Raw genomic sequence first — 27,484 nt, 5'->3', positions numbered from 1 at the left:
TTCCGTCTGAAATCCGACTAAAGCAAAGCTCACTTCAGTCACATACTCAACAAAAACATCAACTCAACACTTTGGTTTCTGCTCCTGTTTTTCACAAGTTGAATTAGAAAGTTTGAAGACTTTTCAACGCACGTTAAAGACTTATGCTCATATTTTAAGCACAAATTTGTCAAAGTCCGTGTTAGTGTTAGTTATGTGCTAAAAAGGACCAAACATTCAGTCCGTTTACCCCAAACCCTTTAGGATCAGAAACCTTTCCAAAGATCCCTGTAGTCACAATTTCAACAAGAACCATCAGTGCTCTGATTAAATCTCTACACATTCAAGGATTCAAGGAACTTTATTGTCATACCAGCTCACGTTCACATGTTTATGGTACGAAATTAGGACTCAGGTCCAGTTCACGTCAGTTTTTACCTGTCTATCATATGTATTATGAATGAAATCAGGTAAAGCCGTTATTCAGGGTCATCCATGACGTAAACTGAGCTGAATGTAAGCAGCAGTTCCTGAGGAGAAGCTCAGGAAACCACGTCCCGGTGCGTCTCAGCTCAGGACGTGTTGTGGTGGATGACCGAGTAGCGAACACATCAAAGTTGTCTTCGGGTCCAGTACCGACAGATACAACCGACAGGTGAGGTCAGGTGAGCGCGATCTGTCGTCTGTTCTGTCTTCTGTCGTGTTATGATAAATTTTCTGTATTCCTGACATTTCAGAGCGGAAGTGGTGACATTTCACTGTACTTTCACTTTCTGTCCAGGCTGCAAAGCAAACGGTTTTAATTGCTGTTTGGAACCAGTTAAGCGCTGGTATGTCAGATAAACCCGCTAATCAAAACCTAAGTGATGAAGTGATTTGGACGAGCTTCCCTGAACTTCAAACTCAGATGAAAAACACTGAGAAAAGCGTCCAAAGCCCAGTGTACGTGATCAGTGTCCGGTAACACCTGAACCCAAAGCCACAGACAGGCTGACAACTGACGCCGTCCTGGGTTCGTCCTCCATCTCATTTCGTGTCTGTCAAACATGAGGACTTGTTCACTCCTGAATCTGGCTTCACCTGCTCAGTCATCCTCCTTGGATTCATTTGTTCATCTGTGCTTTCTTCTCACCCTGTGTCTTATAACGTGTGATTCAAAGAACATAAAGTTTCAAAAAAAAAAAAAAAAAAAAAAAAAAAGCATGAAAAGGCGGTCGTGCGTTTTGTCCTGTCAGCTTTGGACACACACCGACCCTCTCACCTCCACCTTCTCTCTGAGGCGCATCTGCAGGCTGATGGCGGGTCGGATGGAGAGCTGGACGATCCTGAGGCTCCTGATCCTCTTCGTCGTCCTCAGCCTCACTGGACAATTCAGTAAGACCTGTTTTAGGCTCCCCTCTGTGTGGTTACCATGGTAACACCTGTGAAGGTGAAGACGCAACCTTTGTGAAATCAATACCGCGACTGTCAAAGTGTGTGTTAATGACTGAGGCACAGAGCGCCCCCTAGAGGCCGCCTGCTGCTTTAAATACTGAATTTCTCAGCTTTATGCAGTTTTCATATGAGATGCGGTTGCTTTATTAATTCGTTATCTATTGGAAAAGTATTCCCAGAAGAGGTTTTTCATGACCACATGATTGAAGGATTGTCCTCCATCATGAGTGGAGACGCTGACACGTCTCACTCAGAGGAAACACTGAGTGTGGCTGCAGCTTCAGCCGATCCCGTGGATCCTGACGAGTCCACTTTGTTCCACAGAGCTGAGAGATGGCGAGTGGGCGGAGCTCCGGCCTGACGTGGCTGCACTGCACCGCCTCAGAGGACTGTCTGAGCACATGTTTCAGGAACGACTCGACAACCCTTCAGAACAAAGGTATCTTCACAAACGTCCCTGTTTCAGCTGATTTTAGTGGTTGTGTGGCCTTTGAGGTGGCCTTTGAGGTGGTTTCTGCTCCTCCTCATCCTCACTTCACTGAGTGCACTCCTCTAGTTTAATCAGAAGAAAAGAAAAGTCAACATGTGCTGTGTTTCATTTCAGGGACACAACCGTCCACGGGGCCAGAGTTGAGAGATCCAACAGGTAAGGAGGTGTTTCTGGAGGTGTTTATGTGATGCTCCTGGCTCAGCTGTTTGTGGTGAGAATATCTTCAGTAAGCTCCGTTAAGTATAATAAAGTAAAAACACAGCAGCACGAGGTATGAACCAGGGTGTGGATTTGGATAATTTGGCCGTGAGTTGTGCAACAGGATGGATTTCAAATGCCAGTCACATAAAAATCCATCCATCCATCCATTTTCTATACCGCTTATCCATCAGGGTCACGGGGGAGCTGGAGCCTATCCCAGCTGACTACGGGCGAGAGGCGGGGTTCACCCTGGACTGGTCGCCAGTCAATCGCAGGGCCAACACACAAAGACAGACAACCACACACTCTCACACTCACACCTAGGGGGCAGTGTAGAGCAGCCAGTTAACCTAATGTGCATGTTTTTGGTATTGTGGGAGGAAGCCGGAGAACCCGGAGAAAACCCACGCAGGCACAGGGAGAACATGCAAACTCCACATAGAAGGGCCCAGACCGGGATTCGAACCTGGAACCCTCTTGCTATGAGGCGACAGTGCTGACCACCGCACCACCGTGCCGCCCTCACATAAAAATATGATCTAATAATAAAAATCAAGAAGCACCTGAGAAACAATCTTCTGTTTTTATCTGCAGTGAAGGTACAACATATTTTATCTGTCAGCCTCAGTGTGGACTGACATGTTCATACGAACAGAAGTCTGATCTGTGAGATGACTCCTCTATCATCCAATCCTGTGACTCTTTCAGGGTGGACTTTGACCAGAACCTGATGAGTCTGCTGGATGACCTTCAGGAATGTGAGAACTTCACATCTTGTGTCATTCAGTTGGAACAGGTTGGATGTCTTCTTCTAAATCTTTGAATTTGAGTTTTCTTCATGCATCACAAAATCAGCAGGACACGAGAAGGTGTGTGTGTGTGTGTGTGTGTGAGAGAGAGAGAGAGAGAGAGAGAGAGACAGAGTCCTCCTTGTGAAAACAAAAAACAAAAGTTAATGCATTTGAGTGCAACAAACCAAATAGATACATGATACATAGATGTGATATGATGGGAGGACAGAAGATAAAATAGTCATAGCAATGATAATAAGTAGGTGAAAGGAGCGAAGGTGTGTGTTGTATCTTGGATAGTGATGATGTGAAGATGTTGAAGGAGATCTCCGCTGACACTGTCTTGCTTGAATCAAAACTTTAGTACAATAAGCTCAGCATCAAATTCAGCACATGTATGTGAGAAGATCCCAGCCAATATGGATCACTCTGCTGAAACATCTCCATCTGTCTGCTGATACAGTTCAGTTTACATACATATGAAAATGAACCAAAGACCTTTCCAAGACCCCGAGAGAGGGGGGGGGGAGACCATCTTCCTATGTACCATATGCCTCTGGAGCTGGGGTCATAATCACTGAGGAAAACATCATTCCTACTAATCACCAGATCCCAAGATGACATCAATCACACTAATCTCCTGACACGACATGTGTAGTAAAGACAACAGCAGGAAAAGAGGATGGCAGGAAGGCTGCTGCACTTCGGGGAAGCAGCACTGAGTTTAGAAGAGCTGAACTCAGTTTAATTTAACGTAATATAACAATACTTGGAATGAGACCCAACACATCTTTCATAAACTCACACAAACTCACAAGTACAATTCAACAATCCAATTTCTCTGAATCTGGCAATTTAAAGATGAGTTTAAAGCAACTGACTGACTTTCTTAATGGTCTGTATTGAAACCAGTACACCTGTTCCTCCTGATCTGATTACCTGCCGTGTTTGATTGTTTTTCAGGAGTTTGAGAACTTATTGGCTGCTATTGAAGAACATAAGATACGGGACTGGCTGCTAAGCGCTTCAGAGATCTCTCACAGCTACAGCCAGAAACTTCTGGTCACGACTGATAAAGAAAAGTCGACAAATGACCGAGTCCAGCAGGAATACAGCATAGATCCTCATTACTCAGTAATAATCAGCAAAGAATGCCTCCACAATGCCTCATGTGTACCAGAAACAGACAGCTACACTGTGGTGAAGATATTTGGAAGTGTTTCCGACGATGGACAGACTTTGTCTGGCCTTTCCGGTTCGTCTCTTGCAGAGCTGATGTTGAAACCGTCACTGGAAGCTGTACCAGTTTTCTCCCTTGATGGAAACACGACCACAGATTTCCAACACAACTTCATGAGGATCTTTATGGTCCGTGGCGTCAAAGCTGTGTTAGAAACGAACCAGGAGAATCACCAGATTTACCAGGTCATGAATCAACCCGACTCGGTTTCTGGCTACCGAATTCCACAAAGACCAGTTGATCATAGCACCCAGTATGACCACCAGCAGATCCTCATTATGGAGGATGACCCTATTGTCAGAAAGGCTGCTGAATATCTTTATGCAAAGCACCCAAAAGTCAGCTCTGTCTACGCTCTTGATAAAAACCAAAAGCCTAAACTGATTCACGGTGACTCCGTACCTCTCTCAGAGGACAGCAGGCTGGTGCTGGTAGGCCACGGCAAGAGAGACAACTCAGGACAGGTGAGACTGGCAGATTACACCGCCACAGAAGTCACCAAAATCGTGCAACAAACCTTCAGGGTTGGTAATAAAATCAAAACGACGAGTGTGGTGGCCTGCGAGGTCGGATCAGATAAAGCGTTTGTTGAAACCCTGCTGAAGGAGCTTCATGAGACCGCCAACATCGAGACAGAGGTGCATCTCAGGGATGCTGTGCTGCAGGTCAGGCACACAGGAGAGAAAATCACCCAAGACATCTCCACAGATGGGCTGGCAGAATGGCGACATAAAGATGACAGCAAGAAGGTGGTGGCAACCCTTGATCGGAATGGAAACGTGATTGTTAGAAATGAGCCTGGCAGCAAAGGAGAACCAGTTTTTACCAGTGAAAGAAACACACTAATTAATGAATATGTAGGAAATCGATTTAAGGCCTACAAAAGCAGCTGGCCAGACCAGCCACAGAGATTCATTCACCACAAAGCTTCTGCAAAGGTTGACCAAAATGTTTGTGATGAACTTGAAGCTCTGTCCTGGGGATTCTTTCACGGAGACCTGCCCGAGCCAAAAAAAGTGAACTTCAACAATTTGAGGCAAATAGAGCAGCATTTTGTAATAGGGAAACACATTAATAATGATAAACACATAGAGTGGATAACAGATCAGCAAGAACTAAAGAATATTCTTTCCAAGTGTTACGAGGTTAATTCAGGAGAAGATGTCAGAAAAGTCATCCGTCACTACGCAAAGACTGGAGAGGAGAAGCCCACGTACCTGATGGTCAAAGACTGGATTTATGTTGTTGACCCAAAGAATCTGTATGTCTATCCAGTTGGGAAAAGGCTTGACAACAATCAAAGACAAAATAAGAACACAATAAAGGAAATTAGGAACTGTATTGAAAAACAGATAGGCAATGAAAAATATCCAGACATGAGAGCACACATTGTTGATAAAAATATACCTAACTCAAAAGAGCGTTATGTTCAATATGTTAAAGATATTTTTCTTGGAGAGCACACAACTCATCTTCCGCTCTCCACTGAGGCCTGGTGCACCACATATTTCACTGCATCAGTTATATCTGAATCGGCCAGAAACTTCCGAACATTTCCTCTGGTTCTTACGGCCCTGGATATGTTTGAAAGCCCAAATAACAACATCAAGGAGCGAGGACTGGATTTTTTCCCAAATAACAACATCAAGGAGCGAGGACTGGATTTTTTCTTTGACGAACACCCAATGGCAAGAGTGTCCAGTTGGATTGACCCAAGTAGGCGTGGATTTAGTGGCTCAGCAACACCCATCGGTTCTAGCAAATTAGGAAATACAGTAAATCCTCCGACTGAGGGGCAATTAATGTCTCACCTTGAGATGGTCTTAGAAAATGAGGTCAAACAGTACAAATCATGGCTTAAAGTAGATCCAAAAAATAGTCAGTCTGAAATAATGAAGCTTGCAGAAAAATACCAAATAATTGAAAGTAATACAGCTGATCAACAAAACATCATCAACGATTACAAAACTTTTAAAGAACAAATAAGTGAACCCTCAGCCTCTGGCACATTAGGAGGCTACAATGATGGTCGCACAACATCCCAAGACCTAATGTCTGCCTCAAAGCTGGAGAATTCATTCAAACTTGAATCCCATTTCTCCAGACTAAAAGCATTATTTGCAGAACAAATTAACAGGCAGCTAAAGGCAAAATATGGTGAAAATACGGCAGGTTGGCGCATCCAGGAGGGCAGTGCCAGAATGGAGGATGGACAGGTCATATGTCACCTCGTGTCTGATGCTGCTGAAGTTGAACCTGTTGAGTTCAGGGTTAAGTTATCTGCAGAGAGTCAACGCTACAATGAGAAGATGCTGAAGACCATTGACACAGCAGTTCATGACTTGGAGGGTCATGTTTCAGGGTCCTCCCATCAAGTCAGCAAGTATGTAGAGCACACTGGGACTGCTGTCGGGATACTGGGCCTCATGCTGGGGATGAAGGGGGCTGCTCGTGCCCATGAACAAGGTGACACCAAAGATGAAGTGGTGGGAGCTTTGCAAACAGCTCATGGAGCGGCAGCTATGACAACATCTGTTATTGCAAAACAAGCTCTGTCCTCGGAGACAAGGATCGCCAGAGCTGCAGCAGTAGTGATGAAAAGTCCTCTAATGAAGGGCACCATGGCAGTCATACCATTGGTGGGAATTGGATTTGGGATATACAATATTGTAGAAGACGTGAAGAGAGGTGACCCTCTGGGCTACATTGATGCTGCCATAGATGTCAGCATGGTTGCTTTGGATGTTATTGAAATTGCTCAGCCTGAATTGGCACCGTTTATAGCGCCTGTCACCATGGCTCTATCAGTAGTCCGGATGGTTATTGATGATGTCTACATGAGCATAGAGAATGAACTAAAGAGCCTCCCGAAGGACGCTGGAGTTCTGGAGAAACTGGTGGCTGGTCTTCGTGGCTTTGGGAAAGGAATTTTGCATTTTGCAATTCATGTGGCAAGTATTTTTTATGATTGGCGTTACGACGAAATTGAAGAGGGACACAGGCTGGTTGCGCAGATATCAGACTATAGCAAATATTACAGAGTTACTAAGCAAGAGGATGGAACCAGTGCCATCGATTTTACTGCTGGTGACTCCTCCTGGAACGGAGGAGGCATTCACTTCTGCCTCGCTGACCAGGGTCAGTCTGAACTCTGCATGGACTACTTTGTATCTAGTGATGAGAGGATGACGAAGAGGTGCTGGGACATTGACACACAGGGAAGCCAGGATATTATTCTTGGCCTGGGAGAGTCACGTCAGTTAGAGTACAGCACACTGCAGAAGAAAGTGCTCATGTTCATACCAGCCGGTTCTGTCACTGTGGTTTCAGGTTATATACCTATATCTTATTCAAGATATGGGACTTACACGGGAAACAGAGACTCTAATCGTTTTTTTGCAATTCAGAAAGCAGAGGACCAACATGTGATTGAGGTCATGTTAAGTTACTACTACAAGCTTTACGGTGAACCAGGTGATGACGTATTCTACCTCGGCCCACAGAGAAGTTATGTTCAAGGCTCTGGTGGGAAAGACACTTACATCATTCCTAAAAATGGGGGGAAAACAATCATTAACAACTACGATCCTTCCAAAGCACCAGACACTCTTCATTTCAGTGCTGATTACAGTCACATTTCTGCGTCTAAATCTGGAGATGATGTTGTGTTAATGTATGAAGGCAGTCATATGGTGGCCATAGAAAGGTGGTTTCTGGGGGAAGTGTATCGTCACATGAGCATGATGTCAGGAGATGGCGTCTTGTTTGAGATTTCCTCCAGGGTGGCTTCTTCTGTTCAGCTGGTGGCCAGAGGAATTAACAAGATGTTCAAGACACAAGGAGAGACTGTGGACACGTCACAGCCACTTCTAAGTACCGTGGTAAACATCTTTGGCTCTAGGAATGATGACGTGCTCATCGGGAACGGAGAGAACAATCTGATAGATGGAGGAGGAGGTCGAGATCGTTTGATCGGTGGTGAAGGAGAAGACATATACATGGTGAAAGACAGGCAGCAGTCTTCAGTGCTGATTGAAAATTACTCCAGAGACACTAAAACAGACCTGGTCATAATAGAAGCAAATCTTCACACTTTTACAGTCAGAGTGCAACATGATAATGTTGTTCTGAACGCTTTCCATGGCAGTACTGCCCTCCATGTGACTTTGTTGAGGTGGTTCAGATCACCAGCAGACAGACACTTACAAGTGGTCACAAAAGATCTCATCACTTTCACAGTCTCAGACAACAAGGCCGACTGCCAGCAGAGAAACCCGTTCACCAAGTGCATAAAAAGCCACCGCATCGACTACAGCAGCTCCCGGTCTCCTCTGGTGGTAGACCTCCAGAAGGACGAGGCTTTTGACAGCGTGACGGAGGTCCGCGGCTCAGAGTTCGACGACATCGTCAGAGGAAACAAAGAACACAATGTTGTTGTACCAGGAAGAGGAAACGATTTCATTCAGGGCAGAGGAGGAGAGGACTGGTACGTCATCACACCAGGACAAGGAGTGAAAACCATCAACAACCAATCGCCAGATCAAGCCTTGGACGTTCTCTTCCTGAAAGAACAATATCAGCATATAACATGTACTTGTGAAGGACAGAACATCAACATTTTGGTATACGGCAGAAAAGATGTTACTTTACAGAACTGGTTTGAATCAAAAAATCATCAGCACCTGCAGGTCAAAACCAGCGATGGAATAACAGCTGGACTGATGCCCAACATCAGCAGCTGTGGCGAGTCTTTAATGTTACCCTTAACTGTTGATTACAGAAACCAGAAACCTGAAGCACTTGGGTGTTTCAGTTATAGATTCAAAGTTTCAGAAGAGGAAAGAGTCTTTTGCGACCATCAAGGCAAAGAGATGATGATGGATAAGGCTGATTCAGTGAAAGAAATGTACGGCTCCTCGGGTTTCGACATCATGGTCGGGAACAGTAATGAGAATCTGCTCGATCCTTACACCGGAGGGGCGCTGATGTTTGGAGGTGAAGGAAAGGACACTTACGTAATCAAACATGGATATGGAAAGTACTTAATGATTGATAACTTTGCAGAAGATCAGAGTGTTGATACCGTGTTGGTTGACATGGATTTCCTTGATGGCAGCCAAGTCGCGCTCAGCTCATCAACAGAAGATCTGAATGTGATGATCACAACAAAAGGGGAACAGCTTGAATTGAGTTTGCTCAACTACAATAAAGGTTACCAGCATCAGCATGTGGAATTTCAGAGCTCTGATGGAGTGAATTTTAAACTGAAGTCACAAAACTCAACCGGAGGTTTGCCTTTCGTTGACATTGAAGCTTTCAAAGTGACTCTGAAACAATCTCAGGTTGACTGCCGTTTGGACCTCAGCTCTCAGAACAATCTGTCACACGTCCATACAGTGCAAGGCTGTCCCCTTCAGTCCAATGACATACTGGGAAACGCTCAAGACAACGCTCTAATTGGTGGGTGGAAGGATGACATCTTGGAGGGAGGAGAAGGAGACGACACACTGATAGGAGGAAGTGGAGATGACGCTCTCATTGGTGACTTGGGAGACGACACTCTTTATGGCGAAGGTGGAAATGACACCATGTTGGGAAACTCTGGCCAGGACGTCTTCATCCCTGGACCAGGGGCTGATCTGGTGGATGGAGGTCCTGGCAGAGACACTGTTCTGTACCGGGGAGATCATGACACTGGTAAAGGGGTTTATGTTAACCTGCTGACTGGACAAGGCCACTATGCTGATGCCGAGGGGGACGTGTTGAAGGACGTGGAGACGGTCATTGGCACCATCTATCCTGATATCTTGGTGTCGGGCTATGAAAGTTCTCTTCTCAAAGGCTCGGACGGCAGTGACATCTTGGTGTCCACAGGTGATGATTACCTGGTCGGGGGTGATGGAAATGACATTTACCTGTTGGCTTTTGACCACGGTTCAGTCACCATTAACAACTGTGCGAAGGACAACGCCACAGACGTCTTGTACTTGAGCTCAACACCAGTATTTGACTGCCAACTTTTATCTGACGGAGTTCTTCTGACTTTCTTTGGATTTGACCAAACAACTCTTAAAATTGCACTGGAAGGCTGGAGCAGTGATGATAATGAATGTGGCCATCTGAAGTTGGTTTTCAGAGGGGTGGAGGTGTCAGTGGACTGGCTGCTACAACAGTGTTACTTCAGACAGAAACAAGCAGTTTGGTCTTTAGCCATAAGTTGGTTGTCTGCATCAGTCTTGTCCTCTTCCACTGTGTTATCATTTTACAAACACAAAGAAAATCATTTTTAATGGCACAGGAACAGAAGACACGGGAACAAACGGAAACAAAAGTTGATGCAGAATCCACTTCCATGATGGCTGATGCCATGTAGGGTTATGTGGCGCTGCAGCACATGGTGTCTCAGAGTCATTTCTGTTTCATTAATCACATGTGGTTTGCAATTTTTTGTGTGTTGGCCCTGTGATTGACTGGCGACCAGTCCAGGGTGAACCCCGCCTCTCGCCCGTCGTCAGCTGGGATAGGCTCCAGCGGTATAGAAAATGGATGGATTTTAGACCACGTCCTGAGTCTTCGTCTTGTGATTTGGGTCCATCATCAGTGAGTCATGGCTGTCGCTGTGGAGCTCCAGCACACAGTGAGCAGGTTGCACAGGCACTTTGACACGTTACAACAGGAAACTCACAGGTAAATTCGTAACTGCTGCATTTTACTTAACGGAGGTCCGGCTGTCCAGTCCAGTTGTCCATCTGGTTTTTCCTGCAGTGACGAGTCAAAATACCTGCCACGCAATCAGTCCAATGTGCTCTGTGGAACAGTTTCAGACAGCAAATCTACTGACATTTAAATTGTTGAGTTTAACTGAATTGAAGAATTAAGTGCCAAATTTCTGGAATTTGCACATTATCAGTCAGTTATGTGTACATATAATCATCTCACGTGAAGCTACTCAGCTTCTACTTAACACTAACTTCACTTTTACATTATTAAAATCATGTTATGATTTGATTTAAACATTTTGGACATTAACAATGTAGCCACACTCATTTAACTGTTACAGCACTCCAATGATTTGTAATCATATCAAATCACATTATTTTAAGAACCTTTTGATTGATTAGGAAATAAAATCACTCAAATCAATGCTTGTGTTGACACATTTATTTCAGATTCGCTCCCTCACTGACTCTTGACGGTTTTTGGTGAAGTAAAAGTGCAGTAGCAGGTCATGTATTAAGTACCCAACAGTACTTTACTCTCTCCAAGAACAAAAATGTAATTTCAAAAATAAGTGACGATGACAAAGGAGGAAGCTGTTCAAAGACCTGCAGCAGGAGACCCAGTTCAGTACCATCAGATTCAGACGAGCTGAAAACCTCATACTGAAATGGTGGTGAAAACACTCAGCTCAAGTCATGCAAACCCACTAAGCTCCAACAGCTGATCCAACCAGCTAATTAATATGTTGGTGAAGTAGTTGGTGCCTCATTTAAAGCTTCACTGTTCACAGAGTCGACCCCTCCACCCGAGCAGAGCGAATGTGCTAATCACGCTTGTCAGCCTTAAGGTGTGTTTAGTGTTTGACCAGGTGTTTCATTCCTCATTACACGTCACAGACGAGTCCCGGGCCGGTCTCACCCAGACGGGCTCTCAGGTCACAGAGTTTGGCAGATTGAGTTGATTCAAATTACTGGCAAATATTCATCTTTTGAGATACACGTCTAAAAATTGAAATTGAACAAACTTACCTCACTAAGTTCCACATATGAAAACAGTTACCTGTCCTCTGAGGTCCACGCTGCAGAACGTACGTAACGTGGCCCACAACTGGTTCAAGTGGACGTCTGCGATGAGATCATCACCAGGAACCACGTGAACGAAGGCAGCTTTCATCTGAACATCCTTCTGTTTGTCTCTGGGCCATCGGTGCGCAGACACACACACACACACACATCTAAAAACGTACAGCAAACACAGAAAAATGATTTGTGATGGAGAAAACCCTGTTGGATGACCTCTGGTGAACATCCAGTGGACCTCATCCCCGTGTGCAGAGGGAACGGGTTCAGACTCCCAGCATGATGAACTTCATGAGCTCCACACCTCCAGGCTTTGGGTCCTGACGGCTGAAAGCACCTGGAAACCCCCTGAGATCTATCTGAACATCTGAAATGAATCCAATGCAGTGACGATGCCCCCAAATAAGAACTGATTTCATGTGATTACAGCAGGTTGTCGTGTGTTTACTTGTTTGTCTGTGAGAAGCACATCAGTTTCCACACTGTTGAGCTGTTCGTCACGTTAAACTGAGTTCAGGTGCAGCTGCATGAACTGCGTTAGACGGTTTTAAACTGCAGTTCCTCAGGGCTCTCAGAGCATTTCTGTTCTGTTTGTACTGGAAGTTTCCACAGACTGAACTTTGATGTCAGTTTGTTTTGTTTGATTTGGTTGGATCTGAACCAATTCCCCACTCGAGATCAGCTGGATCAGACGACGGATGGCGGACGCTGATGTCCGTCTGTTGTTCACGAGGAGTCAGGCGGCTCAACAGCACATTTAAACACTTTTTAAGCAGTTACTCTGAATAAAAATAAACTTTTTAAAGTATGTTTCACTTCCTTTTCTGGTAATTTGAATGACTGGGAGAATAACTGACAGACTGACTGTTGCTTTTGGATTTGAAAACTTTCTAAGTGATGAATTATTGACAGATTAATCAGCAATGGAGACAAACTTACAATCAAAACTGAGGGCTTACATGAATCATCAGTACACAAATCTCAAGTATGACATGACTGACACACACACACACACACACACACACACACAGCAGGCTGATCAGCTGTTCACTGCAGGAAGGAAGCAAATGTCTGTTTGTTTCCCTGAACTTTTCAACGTTTTCTGTGGATTATTTGAACTAAAGGTTTGTTGTGGCATAAAGACGTCCTCAGACATTCAGACAAACTGTTTTATTGGTCAGAGTTCTTAAACAGTCAGCTGTTCATGCCTTCTTAACATCCAACATTACAGATTTTGGTTTGTGTTCACTAACGTTGGAATGAAAAACCAGTAAATAAGAGCGAGAAAAAACGGATCAGGGTCCAAAGTTCAGGAAGTTAGCGGGTGGTTACCATGACAACGGGTGAAATAATCAGACTTCCTCCAGTCCTCCTGGATCTGATCGTGTCAGCACAAAAACAAAACAAAGAAAAGACGAGCGTCTCGAGGCAGATTCTGAGTCGATCCGGTTTTGTTTTGATGCAGTGAGCAATTCTTCATGGACTTTGTGCTGACGGATGTTTAATGAAATCAAAGAACATAAGAGTCATCCACCTGAGGGAACAGGAAAACACCGCTGATGGGGTTCTGGTGGTGCGAGGGGGTCCAGTCTTTGGATGAAAACGGGGGTCAGTCGATTTGCCCTCCTTTTAAACCTCGTTCAGTCACTCACAGTGTTCAAAAGAAAAGTCTCTCTGGATTGTCAGCCTTTGACTCAATCAGCATCATCGTCATCAGCCTCAGAGTCCGGCCCAGATCTGATTCGTCAGCTCAGACCGGCTCTGACCTCCAGTGACGTCCGACAGCTCAGCAGCGCGTTTCTCCACAGGCAGGAAACGGAAACCCCGAACACGTTGGTCACGTGATCACATGGGACACGTTTGGGACGAGCCCGAAGCTTTCATGGTGGTTCAGGTCTTCAGTGTCGCTGCCCTTCTGACCTGACAGTCTGTGCAGCGAACTCCTGATGAAGCTGCAGCTCGTGTTCCAAGTGTCGCCGAGGTGAATTAGCCTGAACGATACCAAACAGGAAATGCATAACATCTGAATGTTTTAGCTTGAAGCTCTTTGTTTCGTGACCTCAGGCATCCAAGTCGTCTCTGATGTCTGCGTTTGGCATCACTGGACGATATTTTTCACTGCAGTAATTTAAATGGAGTCTCTGAATCTTTTCTATCGGGTGGAGCCTCACAGGAAGTTGAAGCTCCATGTGATGACTTTCACAGTAAAATATCTGTTTGAAATGTTAACCATTATTACAGGATGTGACAAAGCACTGAACTCGTCAATGAGCTTCATCTTCAGTGTCCTGGACTGCTTTTGGATCCACTGTGGCCTGCAGCACCTGGACAGACCGTCAGGACAGACTCCTGACGGTCCAGGTGCTGCTGCTGCTGCGCCATGTTATCGCACAGAGCCTTAAACGTGTCATGTGATCAGGTGGCATGCGGAACCGTCTGGTGGGGGGCGGGGGTGATGGCGTAAACTGGGTCTGCTGCAGGTCTACGATGACAGCATGAATGAGGAGGAAGTGGGCGGGTCACCGTCTCTGCTGGCTGTAGACGGGGAAGGCCAGCGTGACGTTGAGCGAGTCGTTGTGTTGGACCAGCGACGTGTGCTGGTAGTGAAGCACCAGCTCCTTCAGAGAGCCGTACAGGTTGTAGGGCTCGGCGAACCCGAAGCCGGTGCTCGTCTTGTTGATGACGCAGTGTTTCACTTCTCCGTCCACGCTGCGAGAGACAGACAGAGTGAGATTAGCTTCACGATTACCTCAAAACGCCCGTTAGCCAATCAGTTAACAGACAGGTGAAGAAAGTCTTACACCACTGAGCAGGCGTAGCAGCCCGGCTTGCTGCTGTCTCGGACCAGGAAGGTCCCGTCTCGCTTCCCGCGGAGCAGAGACTCAGCCTGAGTGCGGTTGATGTTTCCCAGACGCCACAGCCGCTCGTCGTGGTGAGGAAGGTCCTCCTCATCCTCCACCATGCTGTACTCACTGGGTGGGGGTGGGGTGACATGTTAGCAGGAGATCACACACACACACACACACACACAGGTTGAAAGGCGCCCCCTTGTGGCTTGATCAGAGCTGTAACGGTTCATGTCAGACCACACAGTTTGTTAACTCTGGTGTTGACAGCTTTAGCCGCACGCCGTTAGCAACAAGAGCTGCGGTTAGCACAACAAGCCGTAGCACACGACCCACCAGAGCGACGAGTGACTTGAGGGTCTGCAGCCGATTTTGTCATACAATCAGTTCGGTCAAATCCCGGATTTCATTCAGTTTACTGTGAAATCAGCCCTGAGAAACTGCAGTTACTAATTCATCATGTGTCACTGGGTTTGTCTGATAGAAAAATTGTCACAATCAAGAGCAGGAAATCAGACATTTTGTTGTGTTTTGCTGATTCATTTTCTGTTGACTGAAAGCCTGTGATGACAGTCTAAAGGTGTCTCACACTGAATGTTTCTGATTGATCTGATCTGGGTTTTTTTTTTAATTTTCAATAAAACAAATGGATTTAGCTCTGATGCAGCATTTGAGCTACAAAGTAACTAAAACTATCAAGTAAAAGTACAGCAGTAAAAAGTACAGCATGTGTCTCCAAAACGCACTGAAGTATCTGCTGTGTGTGGCCACCGGGGGGCAGCAGAGTGCGTCACACTTACTCCTCTGTGGTTTCGTTCTTCAGGCCGAGCCACTCGTTCAGTTTCCTCTGGCGGACCCCCTTCTGAGTCAACCACCTGAGACAAACAGCAGCAGTCAGCGGGACGTGTTGGACCATGTGATCGACTGTGTGATCAGTGTGTGTTTCCTGTGTCTTACATCAGGTACTGGTCCCTGGTCTTGCGGAGCTGGATCAGGTCCGGTTTGATGCTATTCATCTTCTTGTCGATCTCTCTGTAGTCGGCGGCCTGCTTCTTCAGGTCCACCTCCAGGTGACGCTTGCTGTCCACGATCTCACTGATCCGAGACTTCAGCTTGTCGTAGTTCTCCATGATCCTGTGAAAAGAGGTGGAGGTGAGGTGGAGGAGAAGGTGGAGGTGAGGTGTCCTTTACTCTGCCTTCATCACAGTACTGAGATCAGACTTTCTGGTTCAAACTGGGATACTTATGGTTGTTTCCTGCTTTGATCAGCTGTCAGTAACCGTGTTGCTAATGCTAACTAACGCTAGCAGCCATCAAATAAACCAGAAGCTGAAAGGAAGCCGGAAACAAAACAAACACACACACACACACACACACACACACACACACACACACACACACACACTCTTTCCTGGAAAACCAGCAGGGTCAGGATCCTGACCTGAAACCTCTGATGACATCAGAGAATCACAGCATTAATGAGTGAATAAGAACCCAAGCTGAGCTCCACTGCTGTGCATCACATGAAACTCGTGTTAAAAACAAGAAGAATTAAAAAAATAAGAAGAATGTTTGTGTGTGTGTTTCAAAGGCCTTCCTCACAGTTGCCGTGGCAACAGCAGCCTACCTCTGGATCTCCTTGTCGTTGCCCTCTCGGCGGAACTTCTCGATGTACTCTTTGCTGAAGCGCTCCTGAGTCTGGCATTGCTCCTCGAAGATCTTTATGGTCTCGTTGAAGGCCTCGATGGCCGTCCTCTTCATCTGGATCTCCTGAGGGACGAGGACGGGGGACACAGCAGAGGGTGAGATGAAGGACAGGTGGACAAACTGGACAAAGAGAATCTGTGGTAGCTTCCTGCTCGTCAGTATGCTGCGAGCGATGGAGGCGCCCCCCTGTGTCATCTGTGTGTAACTACAACAGGAAGTGAACCCACCCTGAAGTGGACTTTTTCTTTGTCCTCCTGACACACCACAGAGTTTCAACATGTTCGAATTCTTCTGTTGAACCCGTTTGGTGCAGCACCTCGTGGCTTTGGGAACAACGTTTACTAACTGACTTCCTGTCCACAATATCTCACAGTTACTGTACTTTTACTACACAACTGCAAATTCAAAATGTAATGAAAACAAAAAAATGATGTTGCACTAACACAGACGGCGGGTAAAGTCACCCATAATGAAGTCATTAAGTCTTCACCAGCTGCAACATTAAAGTGATGAACACATGAAGGAATCAAAAACTACTAAAAAATGAGAGCATTCAGGATGAGTATTTTTACTTTAGGTACTTAATTTTGATGCTAATACTTTTCTACTTTTACTCTACCTGAGTGCAGGACTTTTACTTGTAACAGAGTATTTCTAGACTCACAATTACAAGACCTGAGCTCTTCTTCTGCTGCTCTCTAAAACAGCGGACTGATAAAGACTGCAGTGTACTACCGTGTACTACAGTGCACAGCAAAGTACTGCAGTGTACTACAGTACCTGTGAGGTCCTGGTGTACTCCTCGTACAGCCTGTCGTACTCCCGGTTCTTCTCCTGGTACTGCAGGTGGTACTCGTGGAGCTTCTTTCCCACAGCCTCGATGCTGTCCTCCTTCACCACCTGATCCTGAACATCACCACGACAACAAGGCGTCCAATCAGACGACTCAGCGGCTGACAGGGCTAATGAAAGAGCAGCAGAGCGTCGGCGTACAGACCTGCTGGTGTTTGGAGACCGGGTACAGCAGCTTGACGTCCAGCTTGGGGTTGTACTGGGCGAGGGACTCGTGGCGGTAGTGGTTGATGAGCTCCACCACTGAGCTGAAGGTCAAAGGGTCGGAGAAGCCGTACTTGCCCTCCCGATGGAAGATCTTTATCAGCTTGTTGTTGCCTCCTTTCCTGAAGGTGTTCACACAACATTCAGCCATTAAAAGCGAAGCAGAGGACTGACTTTGACCTGGTTTGGGTTCGTCTCACTGAGCTGCAGGTGCTGTGTTGTCTCCGTGCCTGAGCTGAGTGAGGAGACCCCGACGAGACGGGTGTTCGGCAGCTCACCTCAGAGTCAGAGTGTAATCTCCGTGCATCTTCGTGGAGGCGTCTCGGACCAGGAACGTACCATCAGCTGTGTCTCTCAGCTTCTCGTTCACCTCCTCCCTGCAAACACACCACCAAACCATCACGGGATCACTGAAAACCCCGGTTCAGTTTGTCATCAAGGATCCCGACACTCAAATCAGACCCCGGACCCTCTCTGAGGGTATAAGACCCATAAACAGTCATACATTCCCTTGGACCTCCATCAAGGACCCCTGGAGGTCCCAGACCCACTTTGAAAACCACAGTCAGCTTACGTCTGTCCTTAGTTTGAAATGAGTCTGTGGTCACATGACACAAAGCGACATGTGTTTGGCCTGTGTGTGTGTGTGTGTGTGTGTGTGTGTGTGTTTGGCCTGTGTGTGTGTGTGTTACCTGGAAATGTCCCCCCAGTACCACTCAGCGTCCTGCAGGGAAATGCTGTTGTTAAAGCTGCTGGGAGCTGCTGGAGTCGATGACTTGACTGGTTTCGGAGGCAACGCTGCAACAAAGACGCACAGAGAGAAACGCGGGAATTTAAAACGTGTGAAAAGATTCTTTTCTGTTCTCTTCATCAGAGTTCAGTTCTGCTGAATCAACCGCCAGTCATCCTGTAGGCCTGCTTTAAGATTTAACCTCAGACGGGGTGATTAATCAGTGTGTGAGGGCGCTGATGAGTCTGTCATATGGACACCTCGCTGTCTTCCTGTCATATCAGCGGGTCGGGTACAGCTGACGCCATGAGAGCGAACCACAACACTGAAGCTGAAATGAGCTGAAAGTGAGCACGAAGGTCCGTGAGGCCGAGTCAGTTCAGCACCAGAGACTCCAACATGTCCGCCCATACGCTCTGACTGAGACGCCTTCGTATTCACAGCACATTTTGTTACTGGAACAAACCACAGACGGTGCTGGTGGACACGTGTGCAGAACAAATCAAATCAACAACATGATAAAACTCAGTGGATGCGGAAACACCAGATGGAACCCACAGGTCATAAGAGAACCTGATCAGAGCAGCCCTTCACGGCAGCGAACAGGACTCTGCCGTGTCGTCTGGAGCCAAGTAGCCAGCAGGAGCTGGTCCAGGTTCAAATCTCCTACCTGGACTCTGCATGTTAATGTAGCACAGGATCTTGTCTCGTCCTCGGACCGTCTCGGCCTCGGCCCTGCCTCCCTCCTCTCGCTCCATGTCGGCCTGGAAACCTTCACCCTCCTCCCCGATGCTTCAGAGCTCAAACCAAACGCAGATCCTGGATCTCATGACGTCTCTGCTGCAGCCGAGTGCTGCCATCCTGTCTCATAAAATGTGACGTCATGTGGAAGGAATCTGGTCGGGGCGACATTCTCCTCACGAGCTCGATCCTCCAGCCTCTTCGGCTGATGGCTGAAACCTGCAGGATATCCTGTTGCGCTGCTCTCTCTCTGCACCTGCAGGCTGATCCTCTACATTCTCACCTTCGTGGAAACTCGTCCACATGGAAACTCACAGCCTGCAAAAGCTTCCAGTCGCGTTCAGTGCTGGAAGATTTAAAACGACGCAACTTCCTCCTGTCTGTCTCGCTCTCTGCCTTCAAAGCTCAGGAGAGCAGCTTGGAGATGTGTGACATCACCGCTGCCCCCAGCCAATCCCGTGATGGCAGTGATATCACCGAGGCAACGCCCCCCTCCCCCTCCTCTGCTGCATCTTCCCCCGTGTGGATGGATGATGTCATCGTTTCAGCCAGCGACCGACTGATCAACACTGAATTCATGAATGACTGACTGACAACAACTCAAACAAACAATCCAGAATTAATGATCATCTGAGGCCATTTGGTCTGGAAACGTCTCACAGCACGATTCAAAAGCAGCATCTGATTGGTCACTCGTAAATCACTCACATGTGCCCACCTCAGTGCAGCACCCTGTGAACGATATGCTGCACTTCATGCAGTGTAATCTCTCTTTAAAGAAGGATTTCACACAGTAAATAACGGCTGTCAGAGGGTGAAACCAATCATCTATTGATCAATATACAATATACTAATCAATATTTGACTGTAGAACAACAACAACAGCCGTCAGTGATCACGAGAAAACCTTTAAACTGAAACCTGAATCGTGCGTTTGGAGAACCAGGAGTTTACAGAAATGCTGGCAGCTCGGAGCTAAACGATACCTAAACTTCAAACTTTATTGTCTATTGTATAGTATATTTAGTATATTTTTACACATACTAAAATTCTTCTCTGCATTTAACCATCACTGACTGAACACACACATACAACATGCAGTGAAACACACAGGAGCTGTGGGCTGCCATGTCAGGCGCCCAGGGAGCAAACTGGGGGTTAAGTGCCTTGCTCAAAGGCACATCAGCCAGCTAATGGAGGGGGAGAACTGATTAGCATCAGCTAGCTGAGGTTCAGCAGGTGTGATGTTCATCATCTCAGTTTAGCCTAATCAGCAGTAAACACAAAGTGCAGCAGTTAAAATCTGAAGTGTGTGTGGTCTCAGCAGAGGACATTTTAGGACCACCTGTCAATAAGACAGCATCAGTGTACTTCATTTGGTCCCTCAAGGAGGTTTCACAGCAGAAAGCAGACAGAACTGCAGACTACAAGCCGGGAGAACCAGTCCGGGTGCTGATGGTGTCGTCATTCACTTCATGGTGATTCGTTAAAACACAGTTTAAGTTGTCTGTTACCAGTTTAAATTACAACAACACTTCAGAAAATTCCCGTCATCCCTAACAGCCTGCAGCTAACATGGCGACGCTGCTGCCATGACGACCACGTTCAGCTCCGATACCTGACAGACACCAGTCACTTCACACCTTACCTCAAACCCATCAAAAGTTCTGATTTAAATCTGAAACGATCAAAGATTCAGACCAGCAGGTTTCAACTCCGACCACATGTTGAACTTTCAGGACTTTGCAAAGATAAAGAAAAACTGCTGGATGTCCCAATCAGGAGGTCGTGCTGTCAGTGATTACATCAGATCCTTCCGTCCATCTCCAAACTGGACGGAAAGTGTGACAAACCTCTGACATTCGACCCTTCAGATTGAGCAACAGCTGTGACTTGTGACAGTGACGCAGCTCCAACGTGACGCCGCCGCTCTGCTGCTGAGAGGAAGTGAAAGCGATGACGTCGCAGCTGTCACAGCTGAGCAGATCCACAACACAGCCTGAGCCGGGACAGGGTTTGGGCTCGGCCCCTGACCTCCAGTGAAGGGAAATCTTAATGCTTCAGCACACCAAGACATTTTGGACAATGCTATGCTTCCAACAGTTTGTTGAAGGCCCTTTTCTATTCCAGCATGACTGTGCCCCAGTGCACAAAGCAAAGCTCCATAAAGACATGGTTGGATGAGTTTGGTGTGGAAGAACTTGACTGGCCCACACAGAGCCCTGACCTCAACCCCATCCAACACCTTTGGGATGAACTGGAACGGAGATTGTGAGCCAGGCCTTTTGGTCCAACATCAGTGTGTGACCTCACAAATGCTCTACTGCATGAATGGGCACAAATTCCCACAGAAACACTCCAACATGTTGTGGAAAGCCTTCACAGAAGAGTGGAAGCTGTTAGAGCTGCAAAGCTGTCTGAGTGTTTACAATGAGACGTCATTAAAGTCCCTGTTGGTGTGACGGGCAGCTGTCCCAATGAATGGATTAAACTGAAGACTTTCGACGACGTTCACAACCCAGCATTTGTTGACTTTACGACTTTGTGAATTTATTTGTTTACCTGGTGCAGCCTGATTCATGTTGAGTTCGCTGGTTATCAGAATCTCCAGGACCTGAACCAGAGGATCCAGACTGGACTCAGACCTGAACGAGAACAGAGACAGACGATCCTACGTTTAAATAAAGGCTGTAAGAGTTTGAGTCAAGACTCACGACATCAAATTAGTAAAACAAACTGATGAAAATCCTGTTGGTTGCATTTCATCAAACTATCAAAATGAACTAAAAGCTTTGCAAACCATTTCAAAACTTCTGCTTAAATGAAGCACTAAAGATTCAGTCACATTAAAAGACTGGATTATATTTTGTCACAAAAAAGGAAGGAAATGTTTTAATTCACTGTCAGTTTTGCATTTGGCTGAACACTTTTCATATCCAGACTTCTGTGACTCCACACAAAACAAACTTCACAGCCTGTAAGAAGACGGATGAGCCAGTAACGAGTTAAGAGGAAATAAAAATAAAGAAGATGTTTCGGCTCTGTGAAGTCACTCTGGTTTTCGGGTTTGGGTTCGGTTCAGGTGTAGGACTGACTGACCCTGCAGGGTGTCTGAACAGCAGCGGGCTGAAACTCTCCGCCAGGTTTCGGGGGCTCAGCTGGTTTCTGGATCCGTGTAGACAGAGACGGGCCAGGTGACGGACCACGCTGAGCAGGGTCAGGCCGTACTGGGCCGGGCATGTCGGCGAGCTGGCCACGGCCCGCAGCAGCTGGGCGCAGTCCTCCAGGTCCCGGACCTCTGCAGACAGAAAGAAGACAGAGCTGTGAACAGACAGACGTGAGCTGAACTCGAGTCGGGACACGGAGGCTCTGCCGCAGTCTGACCTTGAACCACACGAATCATGTCGGCCTGCAGCGAGGACGGGAGGACGGGACCGGGCAGATCCTGCAGGAACCGGACCACCCCGTCACACAGGGACGCCACCTCCAGCTGCTCCAGGTCTGAAAACAAACACAGCCGAGTCTGAGGCTCAGTTCGACACAGTGCAGCACTTTCACTGCAGTCCTTCAGTTAACATGTCTGACAGGAGGAGGCTTCTCACCAGTGTCAGCCAGCTGCCGGCTGTCCAGACCTCCTCCACTCAGACTGCGATACACACTGGGACTGTCCAGACCTGCAGCAGCACGGAACCAAACAAAGCAAACAGTCAGAGTGACTGAAACACACGTCAGTCTGAACAAACTCCTCCACAGCTTCTCTCGTTTTCATGTTTCATTTTCACTTTTATTTATTTGTTCTCTTCGTTTATCAGAGGACAGCTGCTGAACATCGTCCGTTCGTACCTTTGGTCTCCACGGCCTCCATCAGTCTGCTGAGGAGGGGAGGAGCCGAGTCCGGGGGTCCGAACTGCTCCGGCAGCTCAGGCAACACGAGGCCTGAAACACAAACACAAAGTGTTCAACCCAGCAGCTCCTGCAGCCCAAAGCAAAGAGGCTGCAGAAGCATCCAGCTCAGGGCTTAAACTGACACGCAGTGACTTCATCCTGAGCACAACTCGACGACTCGGAGTCACCTGTCGACAGCCTGCCGACACATTCCTGTCTGAAGTGGCCAACAAAACACAGCACACACAGACTTCCTGTGTTCTCAGAAAAGAACCCTGCAACCACAAACAGCAGCCCCTGTGTGTGTGTATGAGAGTGTGAGTGTGTGAGTGTGTGAGTGTATGAGTGTATGAGTGTGTGTGTGTGTGTGTGTGTGTGAGATGAAGCTGCGGCTGAAGGAAACTCAGATGTGAGTCACACTTGAGCTTCTTTAAAGCAAAACAAGCCTGAACGGATGTCTGAGACTTTTAATAAAACATTAAACTGCAGTGATGGCGGCTGCAGGTGATGGTGAACTTGAATCTTTTTGTTTGGCCCACAAGCAGCACGTGAGCGTCTTTTGTCCACACGAGTTCAGTCAGCTGATCTGCAGGACATGTCTAAAGACATCCCGACTCACCCTCTGACTCGGAGTCGGTCCTCGCCGACGCCGCGGATGGAGGCCTGGGTGGGCGGGGCTTCGGTGTGGGCGGGGACATTCTCTTTCTGCCAATGAACTCCACGTACGTCCCTGGGAAGTCACCCTTTTCCTGCCAGCCAGAGAGGGACGCACAGACGTCAAAAATCAACAAAAACCGTGACATGTGAATTTCAGCATTCAAGCAAAGGCTGCGTTTCTGCTTCACAACCCAAACATTTCAGGATTTTAGCTGACGAGAGCAAACGCTGACTGTAACCTGTGGTTAATCTGATGCTGTACAAAGAAGCTGCAATGGAAGCTGATCAATGACACGAGTTATGGTGCAGGATATTCGACAGACAAAATGAGAGAAACATTTGACGTCTGAAGTGGGAAGATCAACGAGAACACAAACTGCCTGAGCCAGCATGAGGAGGAGGAGGAGGAGGAGAACCGACTCCTCTTAAAGGAGCAACACAAAGAGAGTCAGACTTTACTAAAGCGCCAACGTTAGCTCTCCTAGCAGGTGAAATGGAAACTTTAAACTGCTCGTGGGTGTGAAACTGAGGTTTGTCTGCTGTTCCTGTGACAGAAGCTCAGTCTCACATCAGCAGCTCACAGCGTCTGCAGCTTCGTTCAAACCACATCAATATTTAACTGAGTGAAAGCTTTCTGAGCTCCTCATCTGAACATGATTCACCGTCATGAAGAATATTTCAAATATTAAAGTGTGTGATCATAAAAGTTTCAGCTTCTGGCTGTGCAGTAAAGTCCACATGAATCTGCTTCCTCGTGTTTGCGCGTTTCCTGTCTGAAGGGACTCAATAATGGCTGACCCGACCAAGTCCGGTTTGACAAAAGAAAATCCAGTACCAATACAGTTTTCTGCCCAGTCTGGCTCCTGACACTCCGGGTCTGAGTCAGATAATGAAACCGCTAACTTTAAGGGTTTGGCTAGCCAAGCTAACAGCAGCTACATGATACTATTGTTTGAAGTTTACATAGAAAAAAACTTTTGTTAAAGAGGGGCTCAATACGACCGCAGACGGGACCCAGAAGAGTAACCGTGTGTCTGTCTGCTCCGTGTTGTACCTGTGTGGTCTCGTTGAAACCCGGCAGCCAGCCGATCTCAGACGGTCGCTCTTCAGCTCCGCTGCTGCAGCCGAGCGCCAGCAGGGCTCCTTTGCTGACCAGCAGGACGTCGCCGACGTGCAGGTCGATGTCCTCCTCACGCTCCTTCTTGTAGTCGTACATGGCTCGGTACTGAAAGCCCTCGGAGCTCATCGTGACGCCTGCTGCTCACTATGGCTTCACAATATCTAACAATAACAGCTCTGAATACAAAAATAAGAAAATAGAATTTTCTCTTGTCCTGAGTGGAACTAATGTGCGGAATTGAGACTAACGGACGTGTGCAGCCGTCTACGTGTCTCTCCTGTCTCCATGTCTGCTAATGTCCTGTCATCCCTCCAGGCCGAGCCACAGCCGCCCAGTCGAAGTGTCCTCGCCGTTCATGAACAGGAGTCTCAGAAGAGGTAGAGGCCACATCTGTGGAGGTGACGGCCTGTGAGACGAGAGTAGGGCAAAGTTTAGCGCCAAGCGGGAGGAAACAGCAGGTGACAGGTAACATGAAGGGCTGAAACATGCGATCGGCTCATCGGAGGGTCGATCAGTTCATCGTCAGTTTGGGTTTTGGACAAAACAGGACATTTTTCATCACTGAATAAAAATCATCACATTAATCAACAAGAAAAATAATCAACAACTGCAGCTCTAAAGGGTTCAAATGGTCCACCAACCCTCATCAAGACAACCATCAGTCGACTGACCAAACAGAAAATGAATCGTCATCGTCTTTGATGAGTGATGAAAAGTTTCAGTCAAATGTCTGCTTTTTGCAGCTTCTTAAACGTCAGGATTTGCTGCTGTTGCTTCTAACAGCCAACGAAGAGTCTTTGGGTTCAGGACTGTTGATCAGGACTCAAACACACTTAACACACCAAGAAAACCAGAAGTTAGTCAGAGACAAACCTTCAGTGTCTGACATGAAGGGCTGTCACAGAGTGAGACCAGAGAAGTTAAGACCTGAATCAAACAAAAAATAATTAAATCTGACGTTCACTCCTCATCACGTCTGCTCACGGTGGCCCAGCGGCTGATGCTGACGGGCACATTCACTGGGCGAAACGAGAGGACTGAGCCAACAGCCTGCACGTCGTCTTACGGGCACAAAGGATCGCTTTGAGCTGACGCTGACATTCCTTTAAAGGTGTTTATCAGGCGATATGATGCTGATAACATCACAGCAGAGAACATGAAGAAACATAAACATTAAGCAGGCAGACTGGTTGTTTGGCTTTTCCCTTAAGAGCAGGACGGCTTGACTTCTCATCTAAAAACTCTTCCCCACTGACACTTTTCCCAAAACGAACCAAAATCACTCGTGAGGCTGAACATCAGCAGACCGACAGCTGGTACAGCTGGTGTGAGCCTCATAAAGTGACCACAGGCGTCATGTTTCCCTGGTCTGATGTCAGTTAGTGTGCTCGATCTGTCACACACACACACACACACACACACACACACACACACACACACACACAACACACACACACACACACACACACACACACACACACACATTCATGCTGTGAAGCAGCAAGAGTCAAAGTCCGTCCTGACTGACATGTCTGACATGTCGGTCCATCAGCAGGAAATCAGCTGCTTCGAGACAAAATCCCCAACAGTGACGGCTGAGTTCATTAATCACACCATCATCGATTTTAAAAATGGATCAGTTAAAATAACCGATAGTTGCTGACATGACTTTAAACTATTTCAATCAGTAATTGATAATCAAACTTCAAGCTAATTCATTTTCAGAACTAAAAACAATTAACTGGTAGTTTCAGGACAAACAGACTGGATGTGATCTGAAGGAGTCTCAGACGGTAGCTTTAAATACGCGTCTTTTACTGATTTCTGATGAGCTGCACAGAAAACAAGCGGAGTTTTGAGCAGGTTTTCGGTAAGCAGAACAAGGAAAAAACGGCTCACATTGAACATTTGAGGTACTTTCCGACTTGCAGCGATGAAACAAACACAGCAGGACGTAGCGTTTTATCCTCCTCTAAACTCAGTCGTCATGCAAACAATCCAAAACGTAGTAAAAAGGCGTCATAACGGCACAGACATGAAGCCCAGACACACCGAATCCCTCCAGGAAACGGGAAACCACAATGAATGCCAGCGCTAGCTTAGCCTGCTAGCTTGTGCCACTCGCTTCAACGACTCACCTTTTAATTTATCACCGATTAAAACCTCCAGCGGAGCGAACAGGGGACACCATCGTAAAGCAGCGAGCACAAACGATGTCCAGGTGTCCTCCAAACTGGAATACTCGGCTATTTTTATCGATTATTTTCAAGATGAAGACACTCGTGGCTCAGCCCGTCTGAATTTCAGCAGCTCTACTGGCATCAAGCTAGCAAAATGTACAAGCATTTCCGGTGTTGACCGTCACAGTAAAGTAGGTTTTATCGTGTAAAACAAACAATTCAAACAAAGTTTCGCTTTAAACGATGCCGACGTGTTAAAATAAACATACAAGTTACATTTTTTTTACATATTCTACTTTAACAAACCTGAGCTATAATGCAGTACATAACAATGGAAAGCAAGAGGAATTGACCAGACCGAAGTTCCAGGTACCTTTCAAAATAAAACTCTCTGGAAAATGCGTTGCAAAATTAATGCGCCGTACAGAGCACCCCGACATATTCCGTTAACATTTGGAAACGGTGCTTAAAAATCTAAACGCGACTTTCTAATTTTTCTAAAACATTCTCTTTAGATTACGTAGTTCGTATACCTTAACAGGCAATAAACAAGGATTTAAGAGATTAAAGCCGATTACAGCTGGGCAGGGAGGCAGGGCACCGACGTCACATCCTGTAACCTAGATTT

The 27,484-nt window shown here is 46.7% G+C and overlaps 2 protein-coding genes across 2 annotated transcripts; one reads left to right on the top strand and one right to left on the bottom strand.

Annotated features, from left to right (window-relative positions):
• Positions 1 to 502: 502 nt before the first annotated feature.
• On the top strand, positions 503 to 12,933 carry LOC124057897. The gene is made up of 6 exons (XM_046386550.1): positions 503 to 634; positions 1,271 to 1,353; positions 1,738 to 1,852; positions 2,018 to 2,059; positions 2,813 to 2,900; positions 3,859 to 12,933. The coding sequence occupies exons 2-6, from the start codon at positions 1,275 to 1,277 to the stop codon at positions 10,423 to 10,425; spliced, it is 6,891 nt and encodes a 2,296-aa protein (XP_046242506.1). The 5' UTR covers positions 503 to 634; positions 1,271 to 1,274; the 3' UTR covers positions 10,426 to 12,933.
• A 156-nt stretch (positions 12,934 to 13,089) lies between these two features.
• Positions 13,090 to 27,107, bottom strand: LOC124057902 (phosphatidylinositol 3-kinase regulatory subunit alpha-like). The gene is made up of 17 exons (XM_046386562.1): positions 26,815 to 27,107; positions 24,611 to 25,082; positions 23,519 to 23,648; positions 22,858 to 22,950; positions 22,617 to 22,688; positions 22,399 to 22,515; positions 22,114 to 22,312; positions 21,577 to 21,659; positions 18,236 to 18,341; positions 17,822 to 17,920; positions 17,485 to 17,665; positions 17,268 to 17,393; positions 16,408 to 16,550; positions 15,738 to 15,914; positions 15,581 to 15,655; positions 14,736 to 14,906; positions 13,090 to 14,643 (listed from the first exon to the last, which is right to left on the bottom strand). Exons 2-17 carry the CDS (start codon positions 24,800 to 24,802, stop codon positions 14,454 to 14,456), a joined length of 2,154 nt encoding a protein of 717 aa, XP_046242518.1. The 5' UTR covers positions 24,803 to 25,082; positions 26,815 to 27,107; the 3' UTR covers positions 13,090 to 14,453.
• Positions 27,108 to 27,484: the final 377 nt, after the last annotated feature.

The sequence above is a fragment of the Scatophagus argus genome, chromosome 4 (assembly GCF_020382885.2).
Source record: "Scatophagus argus isolate fScaArg1 chromosome 4, fScaArg1.pri, whole genome shotgun sequence".
Classification (NCBI taxonomy): Eukaryota; Metazoa; Chordata; class Actinopteri; family Scatophagidae; genus Scatophagus; species Scatophagus argus.
Note: the sequence above shows the minus strand (reverse complement) of the source record. Positions and strands in the feature narration are given on the sequence as shown.

Bases quoted from the DNA above. Each gene is read 5' to 3' on its own strand.
- LOC124057897 (XM_046386550.1), top strand. From the start codon at position 1,275: ATGGCGGGTCGGATGGAGAGCTGGACGATCCTGAGGCTCCTGATCCTC. The intron at 1,354-1,737 runs GTAAGACCTGTT...TTTGTTCCACAG, and splicing joins CAGCCTCACTGGACAATTCA to AGCTGAGAGATGGCGAGTGG. The intron at 2,060-2,812 runs GTAAGGAGGTGT...TGACTCTTTCAG, and splicing joins AGAGTTGAGAGATCCAACAG to GGTGGACTTTGACCAGAACC.
- LOC124057902 (XM_046386562.1), bottom strand. From the start codon at position 24,802: ATGAGCTCCGAGGGCTTTCAGTACCGAGCCATGTACGACTACAAGAAG. The intron at 22,689-22,857 runs GTACGAACGGAC...GTGCTGCTGCAG, and splicing joins GGAGGCCGTGGAGACCAAAG to GTCTGGACAGTCCCAGTGTG. The intron at 17,666-17,821 runs GTGAGCTGCCGA...GAACACCTTCAG, and splicing joins GATTACACTCTGACTCTGAG to GAAAGGAGGCAACAACAAGC.